Source organism: Sprattus sprattus (genome assembly GCF_963457725.1).
Source record: "Sprattus sprattus genome assembly, chromosome: 19".
In the NCBI taxonomy this organism is placed as follows: Eukaryota; Metazoa; Chordata; class Actinopteri; order Clupeiformes; family Clupeidae; genus Sprattus; species Sprattus sprattus.
Genome location: NC_137917.1, coordinates 17,298,239 through 17,311,157, shown reverse-complemented (window position 1 = coordinate 17,311,157; position 12,919 = coordinate 17,298,239). Strand labels below are relative to the sequence as shown.

At 39.6% G+C, this 12,919-nt stretch overlaps 1 protein-coding gene across 1 annotated transcript; it reads left to right on the top strand.

Moving 5' to 3' along the window:
• Positions 1 to 7,069: 7,069 nt before the first annotated feature.
• LOC308380617 (single-strand DNA endonuclease ASTE1-like) lies at positions 7,070 to 10,307 on the top strand (the record flags this gene model as incomplete). The annotated part of the gene is made up of 4 exons (XM_080858025.1): positions 7,070 to 8,377; positions 8,496 to 8,709; positions 9,129 to 9,276; positions 9,986 to 10,307. 4 exons carry the CDS (start codon positions 7,070 to 7,072, stop codon positions 10,305 to 10,307), a joined length of 1,992 nt encoding a protein of 663 aa, XP_080714151.1.
• Between the last annotated feature and the right edge of the window lie 2,612 nt (positions 10,308 to 12,919).

Here is a 12,919-nt window from a genome sequence, read left to right as displayed (position 1 = left end):
CATACACCTAGGCCTACATCCACAGCATTCACAGTATTTCAGCAAAATTTGATTTGTTATATTGCATAGGCCTTTTAATACATATTCTGCGACTATATGCTATAGGGTATACAAAGGGACAATCAATGACCTGTGATTAAAGACTTAAACCATCTTCCTTTAACCGTCCATATGAGTATTCTGAATAGATTGACTTATTTATGTTGGCCTATGTAACTGACCAAATGCAGACCAGATGCTGGAGAAAACAGATGACACTTCTCTGTCAAACTTAAGCTTCACACCAAACACTTTTCCTGCCTTCAGAGCTCTTAATACTGTTAAGATGGTTCACTTTGCTGGCTGATGGTTCACTGACACTGGCAGACATAGAGCATCAAAGACGTTGGAAGTGGGGGTGTGGGAAGTTCAGTCTCAGCGTGTATCATGCATCAATCGCAAAAGGTGAAAAAGGCATGCATGCTACGTGAGTGAGATTGTTGAAGTTGGAGCGAGGTAGCTTCGTCTTGCTGGCTATCTGCAGGGATGCAACTCATGGGCAGGTTGAGCGTTTGTTGCAGCCAGAATTACACATTCTGTTAGGCTTATATTGAACTGTCTTGCTTTGTAGTGTAGCCCAGGTATAATTCATGTACAAGTCGCCATGTTATGTGCAGTTTGGTACTTGTGTATGGTTTCATAAGTATTTCAATTTCTATTTGAAATTACTCTCCTTTGCAAAGGTTTTCAACAGAACCTTCTGAACTTAAAAAAAAAGCTTAGCTGTGGCAAGCTCAGACCTTTAGGACAGCAGCTGAAGCAAATTTCCCCAGATAACTTTACAATATAATGGCATTATGGCAAATGAAGCGAAGTAAAAGGCTATTTGAGATATGACTATGTGTCTGCAATATGACTATGACAATAAAGCCAGCCTTCATTATGTACTGGTGTTGTTCAAGTAATCAAAAATGCAACACAAAACAAGCAATAAGGAACAAAGAAACTAGTAAAATGTCAAAAAGACAATCAAATGTGTTGAATTTTTTGGTGGGGTGGGTCAGCGCCTAAGCAGCCCAAAGTCACTTCGGCAGGGTGGCGTGAATAGTTTGTTAGAAGGGGTGTACTTTGAAGGAGGCTTAGTATAGTTTTTTTTCGCAAGACTATAGAGAGCATAGAGTGCTGTTGTTCAAACTGAAAGTCCTCTCTGAGGAGGCATTGCTATGTGGAATGCGAAGTAATGTCTTCATCAGCCTAAAGGCCAGCTGACTGAAGAGCTAATTTTTCCCTACAAGGCCCCAGAATCTGGATCAAAAGGAAAACGAGATGTTGTTTTTTGCGACTAACAATGCCATTTCCAGTTCGGCCTGCAGCATTTGCTCTTGTTCGGTCTGTCCCTTAGTGATGTCATTTGAAATTGCCTGAGTGCCCTTTTGTGCCTCGGCAGCACGGATATGTTTTTGAGACTTGACATGTTGACAGACATCATTCTTACCCATGTTGAAATCAAGCTTTCCAAAAAATATGACTATTATCAAGATGGCTGTCCGATATGCATGGACAGTGGCGTTTCTACATAGGGGCACGTGGCCCACCAGATCCATTTGGCGCTGTGGTGCAGAAAGCTCAATACAACTGTGCTTTGTGGCAAAATATATCTTATTTTATTTAATATGCAAAGTAGCGATTCAATTGTGAATGTGTGTGTCTGTGTGAATAAGCAGCACATAGCCTATCTCTAACTGTGCATTTTGGCCTACTGTTTATAATAATCAGCTACCTCTATTTTTGTGAAGATGACATGACATCATACAAAATTGTCCCACCAAACATTTCGGGCTAGAATCGCCACTGTGCATGGAAACTCCTCTGTCCAACAAGACTTACATTTACAATTTTTTTTTTACAAACATTTTACCTTCTTCTGTGGTACACCGGCGTCACATTTTATTTAGTATTAATAAACTACTTACTAATAATAATATTACATTACAGATACTGTATCATGATATCAGGGAAGACTTCTTACATTTTGTATTCCATACAATCAGATTTTCCTGAACAAGGCATTTCCAACATTTTCTGCACTAGTCCCCTCCTTTTAACTCCATTCATCAACGATTGACTTGAAGAATGTAGAATTGTAGTATGATCAGAGGTATGTGTGGGAATGTATGCTGGATTTACCCCCAAGACCACCACTGGATTTCTTTGAACCCCGATCTTAGTTTGACTTCATTCAAAACAGGGCTCGTCCGGGATTTGAACCCGGGACCTCTCGCACCCTAAGCGAGAATCATACCCCTAGACCAACGAGCCAACCTATGTTGCAGATGGGGCCCGTTGATTCTGAAACCGCTAGCCACGTCACTGTCGTATTGTAAGGTTTGGCATTTAATCACCGTAGTTTTTCTGCCCTCTAGTGGTCTTTCTACTTCAAGGACTTTATTCACTTTACCAGAAAGTAAATGGCAACTCTGGGACAGTACGCAAATCAATACAAAAGAAAATCCAGTTATTTAATTAATGCATGATATTAAAGAGATATTCTTTTACAATTGGAAACATTATAAGATAAATGTAAAAATACTATTTACTTGTATTCACTTTCAGCGTCATTGTTACTTTAGTGACAGTGATACCTGACTAATTATGGCTTAAAAGTAATGCCAGTAATAAAAAAAAACTGTTGATGCAGTTAATGTGACAGCAAAACAGCTCAATCATAGTTTAACAGACTTTTGTTATAGTATTGTGGGATTAATACAATGAACTGTGGTAGTAGCAGTGCAATAAATTAATATTTGTACGAACTATTAAAATATTGCTTGTACATTGAATTATTATCATCCATCATCTCCCACTTGGCAATATCCCTTGACATCACAGTGTTCACTTTCACTGTTGATGACACTCAGCTTTACATATCTGCAGTGTCTCTCTTTCTCCCAGCACGCTGTATTCATGACATCTGCTTGTGGATGACTAATAATGATCTGGTATGCTTGGAAGACGACCCAAGTTTATTTTGCTTCCATGTGTGAAGAAGATGGTAAAAGAGGCAAAGAAATTCCACTGTTGGGGAGTTACAGAAAGAAGTAACACCTTGCTGTCACCAAGCCTCCAAAGTAGACGCCATCTCCAAGGCAACAGATTATTGAATAATGACCACATACAGTACATAATAAGTAGGCAGCTTCTTAGGAAACCTCTCCCATTCTCATGAATGACATCCTTATGGATGATGTTGGGGAGGGTAAGATTTGGAGTTCTGTAAAGCCCAATGGTAAAAATGAGAGATTACCCAACAGGGTCAAGATTTCAAGTGGAGGATCTGGTCCTAATGTCATCACATATTATTTGAGTATTTCACTTTATTTAAATACTTTTTAGTAGTCTCCACCCAAACACACTACTAAACTCTTTGGATAGTCTGGGTATATCTCTGTCCACAAGACTTTCAGTGTTATATCTTAATGCTGAGGAATATCAAACATTAATGACAGGTGTTTGCTGTCTGCCTGCATTCCTGATCCTGTATTTCAGGGTGTGGTTAGGATCCTGGTCGGACCGGGGTTAATGCAGTTTCTATTCCTCCTACTGTGGAGTACAAAATGCAAAACATGCTAAATGCAAAACATTTTTCTCATTAATCTGCGAACACTGCACTATCTGGAACTGAGTTCCTTGGTGCAATGACAGGTGAATAAGGTGAACATGAACTCTTTAACCCTAGGAAGAGTGCATTGGAGATTTTTATTTTTATTTTGTCTTACAAAACACGGCTCAAAAAAGCTCAAAGAAATGCCTTATTTTATGACACCAAAAAAGCAGTGAAGACAGAACTCAGTTCCTTTGTAACGTCCTTTAACTCATACTGTTCCTTTTCCCAGATACACAGATAATCTAATCTGTCCTCACACTGTTGCCTATTTATGTTGATGTTCATTCATGGTCATGCAAAACTCTGCCCTAAAAATGAGGAAGAAGAAAGGAAAGAAGAGTGAACAAAAGTGTAATAAGAAAAGAAAGAAGAGTGAACAGGAGTAGCTATGGATAATGAGTGGCTATGGATAATGAGATAAAGAGAGAGTGAACAGGGAAAATATTAAAAGAAGGAGGGTAAATTGAGCGAAGCAAAGAGATAGAGTGTGAGGGTGGATTGAGGACTGTCAGTTGAAGAAGGCTGAAAAGTTGAAGAAGGAGTAGGAATTGATGGACAGAGTAATTGAAAGAAGAAAGGCAAGACGAGTGAACAGGAGTGGCTATGGATAATAAGTGGCTATGGATAATGAGATAAAGAGAAAGTGAAGAGGGAAAATATTGAAAGAAGAGGAAATGGAGTGGAGCAGATAGATGGAGTGTTAGGGAGGATAGAGGACTGTAAAGGCAAAGAAGGCTGAAAAAGAAATTGAAAAAAGTGTAGGAATTGATCGACAGAGTAATGGAAAGAAGAAATGATAGAAGACTGAACAGGAGTGGCAATGGATAAAGAGATAAAGAGAGAGTGAACAGGGAACGTATTGAAAGAAGGAGGGATGGAGTGTGAGAGAAAGTAGACTGAGAGAGATAAAGAGAAAGATGGAAAGATGAAGAGATGGAAGGCGTCTCTTAATATCCCTAGTTATACTGTTGAATGGAGAGGGACAGAGAGAAGAGGAGCCTTGGAACCTTGGCGCAGGTGTCAGTGAAGCACAGGTGCAAGCCAGTTTAATTACCCTATTATGATGTCATAATGGACCAATGTAAGTCAATGGGAGAACTTTTTATTAGTTTTTCTTTAATATCCTGAAAAATCCTTTACAAGACATACGTGACAACATCAAGCTGAATTAAGCGCAGAAGTGCGGTAAAGAGAATACAAATAAGAAGAATAAGAAGCATAGGAATAACAATACAGGGCATTTCATGCACTGCAATAAATAAACAAGATAAAAACAATCTTTTCAATTGTCATTCCTTATTGGTTGTTGGCTGAAGGGGACAAAACTGTTGACGTGAACGGTGACTGGAAACAAGGTAGCCTATTGGATACAAATGCTCAAGACGTGTTTTACTTTGAATAAACGAAAAGCCAAGATGGGCAAACAAGGCAAGAACACAAGACACAGGATTCGCGGCTTGCTAGTCACAAACTATATCACACAAAGACAAAAGGAAAAGTCCAGGGCGTCAATAGGAACTAATTTAACACATAGGCTGCAGGTCTGAACTAAACATGGAGGGAAATACTTAACACTGGGGAGGATGAACCAACTAGAGTTGCATATGGTGCTGGAGCAGGAGCCCGGACTGGAGTAGCTGCAGGTACTGGAGCAGGAACAGAGGAGCGTGTTGTAGAGGCTGTTACAACGGCAAAGCTGAACTGACCAGTTCACCTTGACACAACCTATAGAGGTTTTGAATAAAACACAAAAACTGAGTTAGTGGCAGAAGCAAAAATGAAAGATTTCTTTGAAAGATAAAGCTTCTGCTTCGTACTTTAAGGACATGTCTATCTACTTCATAGAGTGCACCTACAGTATATAGCAACCAAATTATTACAGTATGTGTCAACCAAATTAAAAAGATAACGAAACAGGTTTCTGAAATTGGTGCTCAGGACCAAAGCAAACAGTCACCAATTAGGGGACAGCACAGTGAGGGATATGGCCAGTGAACATACTGATGAAATCAAAAGGGAATTGGCTTAAAAAAAGAGAAAAAAAACACCTTTGTTGTGTAGAATTCTTATGATTTATATCCAGATAGGATTTAAAGAGACTAAAACTTCCCATAGTTTATACATATGTACTTTCTTGCACTTCTACTAGAGCTTAACTTGCACTTACAGCAGTTAAAGTCCTGGACACATGAGTAGCTTACATTCAAGTAGGCCTACAGTCCACTGCATTCAATTACATTTTAGCCTCCAAAAGGTTCCTCAGTTTATATTGTATGTCATTCCTGGTGCAAAATAACGAAATGGCGTTATTTGTAGTGACATTTCTGCAATAAAGGATATTTTAGCAGGCTTTTTTTTTCAATTCTTCTTCAGACGAGGCCTGCTACATGGTTGTTGCAGCCAAGGCCTACATTCCAACTATTTTGATTGTTTATTTAGTTATTTAATAACTTACGCATTCATTCAGTCACAGATTGAAGCCTTCTGTATTCTAATGTTTCGTTTGTTGTCTGACGTTCCTGAGCAACCCTAGGGATTATTCATACATTTAGTTTCCCAAACTCAGCCTATGATTACATTTGATAACCTTCGCCATAAGGTTTCCAGTTATATAAACCTGGAAAACAGGAGAGGCAGGAAATCTACAGTTTGAATATTTAAGAAGGGCGGGGTCAGAGATGGGTCGAGATGAGGAATAGGTTTACCCGTGTCACGAGAAGGGGTAGAGATATAAGGAGATCAAGCAGTAAAATAAGTGAATCTAGCGCGTTTGGAAATGAAGTTTGGAGTTATAGTTTTGAGAGACATACGAAAAATAGCAGACAAGAAAAAACCTATAGTGGACTATTGGCCATTTTTCTTCCTCTTCTGATAACCTTGGTGAGTGATTAGTTTCAAAACTAAAGTTGAAATGTCGAGAATAAAGTTGAAATACCATTTTAATGTTGAGAATAAAGACACAATGTTGGCTAGGTTGAGGATTTTCTGTTAGGCTGGTAGAGTCAAGAATAAGCATAGAGGAGCATAAATGGTGGACTTCAGTGCAAGGAGTTTGTTACTAGTTCCGGTGTTTGAATTTGTGTGAGGCCTTTATTAAGACATTATTATCAGATAGTAAATATCATAATTATGAGACACTAAGAGAGATTTTTTTCAAGTGGTAGAGATGTGCTTCCATACAATGCAATATATATTTTAAACAGAGAAAAGATAAAAGTTAAAGATCATTAAATAAAATAGCTAATATGGTGGATTATGGGTCATGGTGAGATTACACTGTTTCTGAGTGTAGTCATGAGCTTAGATATATTAGATGATAAACAGGGACAATGGGGTGAAAATAGAGGAAAGCGAATGAGTTATGAATTAATGTTTTCCCCTTTTTTCTTTCTGGCAGTGTTGCCGACAACCTGGAAGACAGACATCATGGGAGTCAGAGGATTTAAGACTTATATAGAGGGAACTAGTCAGTTTTTAAAAGACTGCCATTTTAAAGGTAGCAAGATAGTTATAGATGGTTGTAATCTGTGTAATAGTCTTTACGATGGATCAAAATATGATCTGAGCCATGGTGGAGATTATTATGCTTTTGAGATTTTGATCAAGGGCTTTTTTGAGGCTTTGGAAAACTGCAACATAGAGCCCTATGTTATCCTTGATGGAGGAAGTGACCACAGTGACAAAAAACTGGAAACCCTCAAGCAACGTGCCCGAGACCGTATTCAAACTAACAAAGATTTATCTTTAGGGCGGAGTTGTTACACTGGTGGTGTTAAGCCTCTACTCTTGGAAAGTGTTTTCATACAGATCCTCATTCATCTGAAGATTCCATTTGTTCAGTGCATGGGAGAGGCTGATTGGGAAATTGCTGCTTTGGCAAATCAGTTGAATTGTCCAGTTCTGTCCGATGACAGTGACTTCTTTATCTTTGACCTGACAGCAGGAGTTCTACCCATTACACATTTCCAGTGGGACACAGGTCTCCCCAAGAAGTTCATCCCAGCCAAAATATTTTCAGTCTCAGATTTCTTTAAGTGTTTCAACAACATGAACAAGAAGCTTCTCCCTCTCTTTGCTGCCTTAGCAGGGAATGACTATGTAAACATACATACTAAGATTGGATATTTCAAGTGGGAGAAATTCTCCAGCCGCAGTGCTTCTTTCTCCAGATCCCATGCTCGTCTTGACGGTGTCTTGCGTTGGTTGTCTGGCTTCCCAAATACAGAGAGAGCTATTGGAGCTGTGCTTGGTTTGCTCAAAGATCGGAATGACAGGGATCCAGTCCGGGAGGCTCTCACTGCGTGCCAGAATGAATATAAACTGACAGAAGGCAACCTTGCCCAGTTCTTCTTGACTGGTGTCGCCCCCAGCGGGCTGCCAATGGAACTGCAGGTTCTCCCTGGCTGGATCCGCATGCCACTGTCGGAGGGGAAAATGAGCTCGGTTGTCATTGATGTCATGGTTTTGCAGAGATTCCGATTAAAATCTCAAGTTGAGAATTTTGATCTCCCCAGCAGCAATGCGATCTCAAGGCCTATTCGCCAGGTGCTTTATGGCCTGCTGTTGTCTGGACAGAAGCAGAGGGATGATAGGAAGCCCAGTGTGGCCCATGTGGCCCCAGGAGAGTGCTATGTGGAAGAATATGACAGGGAGAGATTGAGTCTGGGCACTTTCTGGGTAAAGGCTGCCTGTCCTGCTAGTGGGAAGAATCTACATCTGGAAACACTGAATGAGGTACAGTATATAAGTATGATTCACCGGTCATAAGAGATTCATTGGGTTGATAAACCCAGTGAAACAAACATTTCAACAAAGCTCTGAATTGACGGTGATGTCTGTCTTGGTGTTCTAGGAACCACAAGAACCACGACTGCAAGTTCTCTGTGACACACTCGGTGTGCCTAATACCATTTCAACATCCATTGCAGCCAAATTCCAGCTACCTGTCTACGTCACATGCTATTGGCTGAGTAAAGCTGACCCACAGCCACATATAGAGCACCTGCGGTCTCTGCTGTTGGGATTTGTGTTTGGGGAGCTGAGTGGCCAATACAAGGGCCAGAAAGGTAATGGTCAATCCTTAATACATTACTCAGCTGCTAGTGTGACCATTGAACCAGACATTTCAGAAGACAATAGCACTGAAAATCACAGTAGTAGATTTTAGGAAGGGAAGCTGCATAGGGAATCACATCCTCCTTATTCATGAAATCATTCTGTGGGCACAGGAAAGATGAAGAAGCAAGTGCTATAGTCTAGAGTTGGCTAGCTACCACCACTGGTTTCAGATGTTTGCCCTTTGAAAGACTGGGTAGGCACGATTAAAGTTTCCGTAATTAAATAACTGTACGCAGAATAAATCGTACAGCACAGCAGTACATGCAGTAGAAGTTTAGTTCCTCTCAATGAGCATAGGCGAGGGAACAGAGAGTAAGGAAAATCAGCAATGTGCCCTCCTCTAAACAATGTGGTTTTGTTTCTGCAGGTAAACCACTGGTGTGGAATAGTCCTACGAATGAAGGCCCTGACCTTGAGGCAGCTCACACCTACAGCCAATGGCAGGGGTGCATGAGAGACAGTTACACGCTCAACCAACTGTTGTGCCTCCCTCTGCCTGAGCCAGAACTTGCACGGTATGTTTACCTCCCTGTGGCCCTTTAACTTACTGCACACTACCATAAAATTACAGATTGGTGTGCAAGATCCTTAGGAAGCTGAGGTTCTTCCTCAATACCACATCTCTATGTGTTCAGCTCTTCTATGATTATTACCCTGTCATAATGTGTGGCCTCACCTTTTAACATATTGGTCAGAATGAGTATATTTGTGCCTTTTAAGTCATGTTGATGTGTTGCACACTTGCTATGTTATTTATTTAATGTTATTTATATTAATTCCTTAAATTATTCAAAAGACTACCACTTGTCACTGGCTCTAGTTTGTGGAACGACAAGGGCCAGTGACCGTTTTTAGATACCATAATAACCCACTCCCCCTAGTCAGTAAAGTATGATTCCAGGAAAGCATCACCTCTAAATATTTAACAGGGTAAGGCAGGATCTATGAAGCAACACTATGGTTCTGACTGAGCTAAAGGCCAGGCAGGAGGGTTTTATTACTTTTATACCATTTATCATGATTTTAGTAATCAAAGAAGCCTATTGGATCATCAGGTTCTGATACGATGTTGATCACTATTTTACTCAATGTATTGTTTTTGCTGCTTGCTTTTATTGATTTGATGTAAAGCACTTTGAACTGCAACTCTTGTACGAAATGTGCTGCATTAATAAAGTCTTACTTATTTACTTACCTCTGGTCTCAACCTCCTGTCTTTATCAGGCTTTACTGTGGACCCTTGGTGCACCAAGCTGCTCTGAGGCTGAAGAGAGGCGTTACCCCAGAGTTGTTGCTCAGTGCAGGGCCCAACGCCATGCAGCTCTTCAGAGATCTAGAGCATGCTGTGCTGGACTCCCTGGATGACGATGTTCGGTCCAGGTTACAGGAAGCATCACAACAAGATCACCTAAGGGAGAGAAAATCCCAGTCTGTAGGGGACGTGGATGAACTGGCCATGCGATTCGCACAGATGTTTGAAGCGGAGGATGGCAAGGCAAAGACTGAGGATGAGGATGGACGTCAGGACACAGTCCAGTTCAGCTGAAGAAACGAGAGAGAAAGTTTTGGACTCCATGAAATGCACACTAGGATAAATATTTGCTAATCGTTTAATGTTTTAATGATTTTCATTGTTTTAGACTTACAATTTATAATCTATTGTGATCTGCAGGTTTTATGTTGTACTGAACTATATTCAAAACGATAGTATATGTGAAGGAGAATATTGTTTTAGACTTTAGATTGATGGTCTATTGTATGTATTATTATATGGGGTTACGCTTTAGACTCTCACTTCTTCATAACACAAACTATTTGCCTTTACCCTCACTCCTTATGAGCATGCGCGACTTGTATCAGGTAGAGACTTGGACCATAGACATTTCTATATAAGTGACAGCTGTTGATGGCAAGCTAGGAAGCATTAATGTTAGTACACATAGTCAGGATAAAAGGCAATTAGTTTTTGTTATAAAGAAGTGAGAAAATATATCAGTAGGTAAAACAAATAAAGCATTGATGTGCCAGCCAATAGAACTTGACAGGGAGAACAAAAGACATCACAATATGGAGTATATCTTTGTAAGACAGCTAGCTAGCACTAATGTTAGTAGCTGGTTAGCTAGCTAACCACTGCAGCTCACTAAGGAGCAGTAGTTTGGCTTGCTACCTATTGGTAGACGAACTGATTCATCAATCACTCGATTACTTCTCTTCATGGTGTTCAGGGGTTTAGAAAGTGTGTAATGTGTTTTAATTTCAGGCTGTAAGGCAACAAAGGGTGGACATTTTGAAACTGTGTGTACACTTTAGCTGCTGAAAAACACTTCACACTTCACACTTTACACGATGAAAACACTTTCCACTGTAGGCTATATGTCTCTGTTTCCTTTTTAAGTTTGTCCTTTTGTATGTTTCCCAATAAAATATCTCACTTTATTTCCTCGACGCTGTGTTGTGTGTTTTTGCCATTGATATGTTCAACATCTTAACGTCTGAGGTCATTTTTGGAGACTTGCTGCAGGAGTATCTACTAATGGTATGTCCCTGAGTCACAGGCCATTTATAAATGTTTATAAAGTATAGATAGTGCCTGCTTTAGATCAAGCCTTGCAAAACACTTTAAGAATGAATAGTAAATGGTTTCTATAGTATGTCCCTCAGTAACGGGCCATTTATAAAGGTTTATAAAGTATAGATAGTGCCCGCTTTAGATCAAGCCTTGCAAAACACTTTAAGAATGATTAGTAAATGGTTTCTATAGTATGTCCCTCAGCAACGGGCCAATTATGAATGTTTATAAAGTATAAATAGTGCCCGCTTTAGATCAATCACTGCAAAACACTTTACTAATGATTAATACATGGTTTCTAAAAACCCATGTTAAGCATCAACTGACGTATTGCTACATGTGCAAACATTTATGAATTCAATCATGAACTAGAAAATAGCTAATGAATGATAAAGGTTATTAAAAATGACCCAAGAATGGTGAATAGTGAATTATCACATACTTTTTATAAATCATTAGTATATCATTTATAAATGGTTGATTTGTCATTTCTAAAGGATTTATTAAATATGAGCTAACCATTATCCTTATAAATGATGTTATAAACCATTAGCAAATTATTTGAAACATGTTCATGAATACATTGTGACTCATTTATAAATACATAACCTTTTAGAAATTTGACTTAGACATTGTAGTTGCATTAATTAATGATCTGCACTAGTCGCGAACTGAACCCTGGTCACAAGAATGGGAATCTTGTATGATACCTCTACACTACTAGAGCATGGAAGGTTCTCTGGAAAATGACTTTCCAATCAATTGCAAGAAAACCGGATGTTAAGTAGGAGACCATTACAGCAATTGAAAAGGTCAAGAGAGCAATAAGGGTTTTGAACCTTTGAAGATGCATGCTGAAGTGACATAACCTTTTGGAAATGTGACGTAGACATTCATAACTGTGGAAAGAAATGTACCCCTTTCATAACCTTCTGATGACCTGATATTCCTGACTCTGTCTCTTCCAGGAATTCCACACGGCATATGGATGAACCTTTGAAGATGCATGCTGAAGTGACATAACCTTTTGGAAATGTGACGTAGACATTGCAGTTGCATTAATTAAAGATCTGCACTAGCCGGGAATCGAACCCGGGTCACAAGAATGGGAATCTTGTATGATACCACTACACTACTAGTGCATGTAACTTTCTCTGGAAAATGTCTTTCCAATCAATTGCAAGGAAACCGGATCTTAAGTAGGGGAGCATCACAGCAATTGAAAAGCTCAAGACAGCAATAATGGTTTTGCTCTGATTTTTGACACAGGAATATTGAATCATTCATAACTGTGGAAAGAATTGTACCCCTTTCATAACCTTCTGATGACCTGATATTCCTGACTCTGTCTCTTCCAGGAATTCCACACGGCATATGGATGAACCTTTGAAGATGCATGCTGAAGTGACCTAACCTTTGGAAATGTGACGTAGACATTGCAGTTGCATTAATTAAAGATCTGCACTAGCCGGGAATCGAACCCGGGTCACAAGAATGGGAATCTTGTATGATACCACTACACTACTAGTGCATGTAACTTTCTCTGGAAAATGTCTTTCCAATCAATTGCAAGGAAACCGGATGTT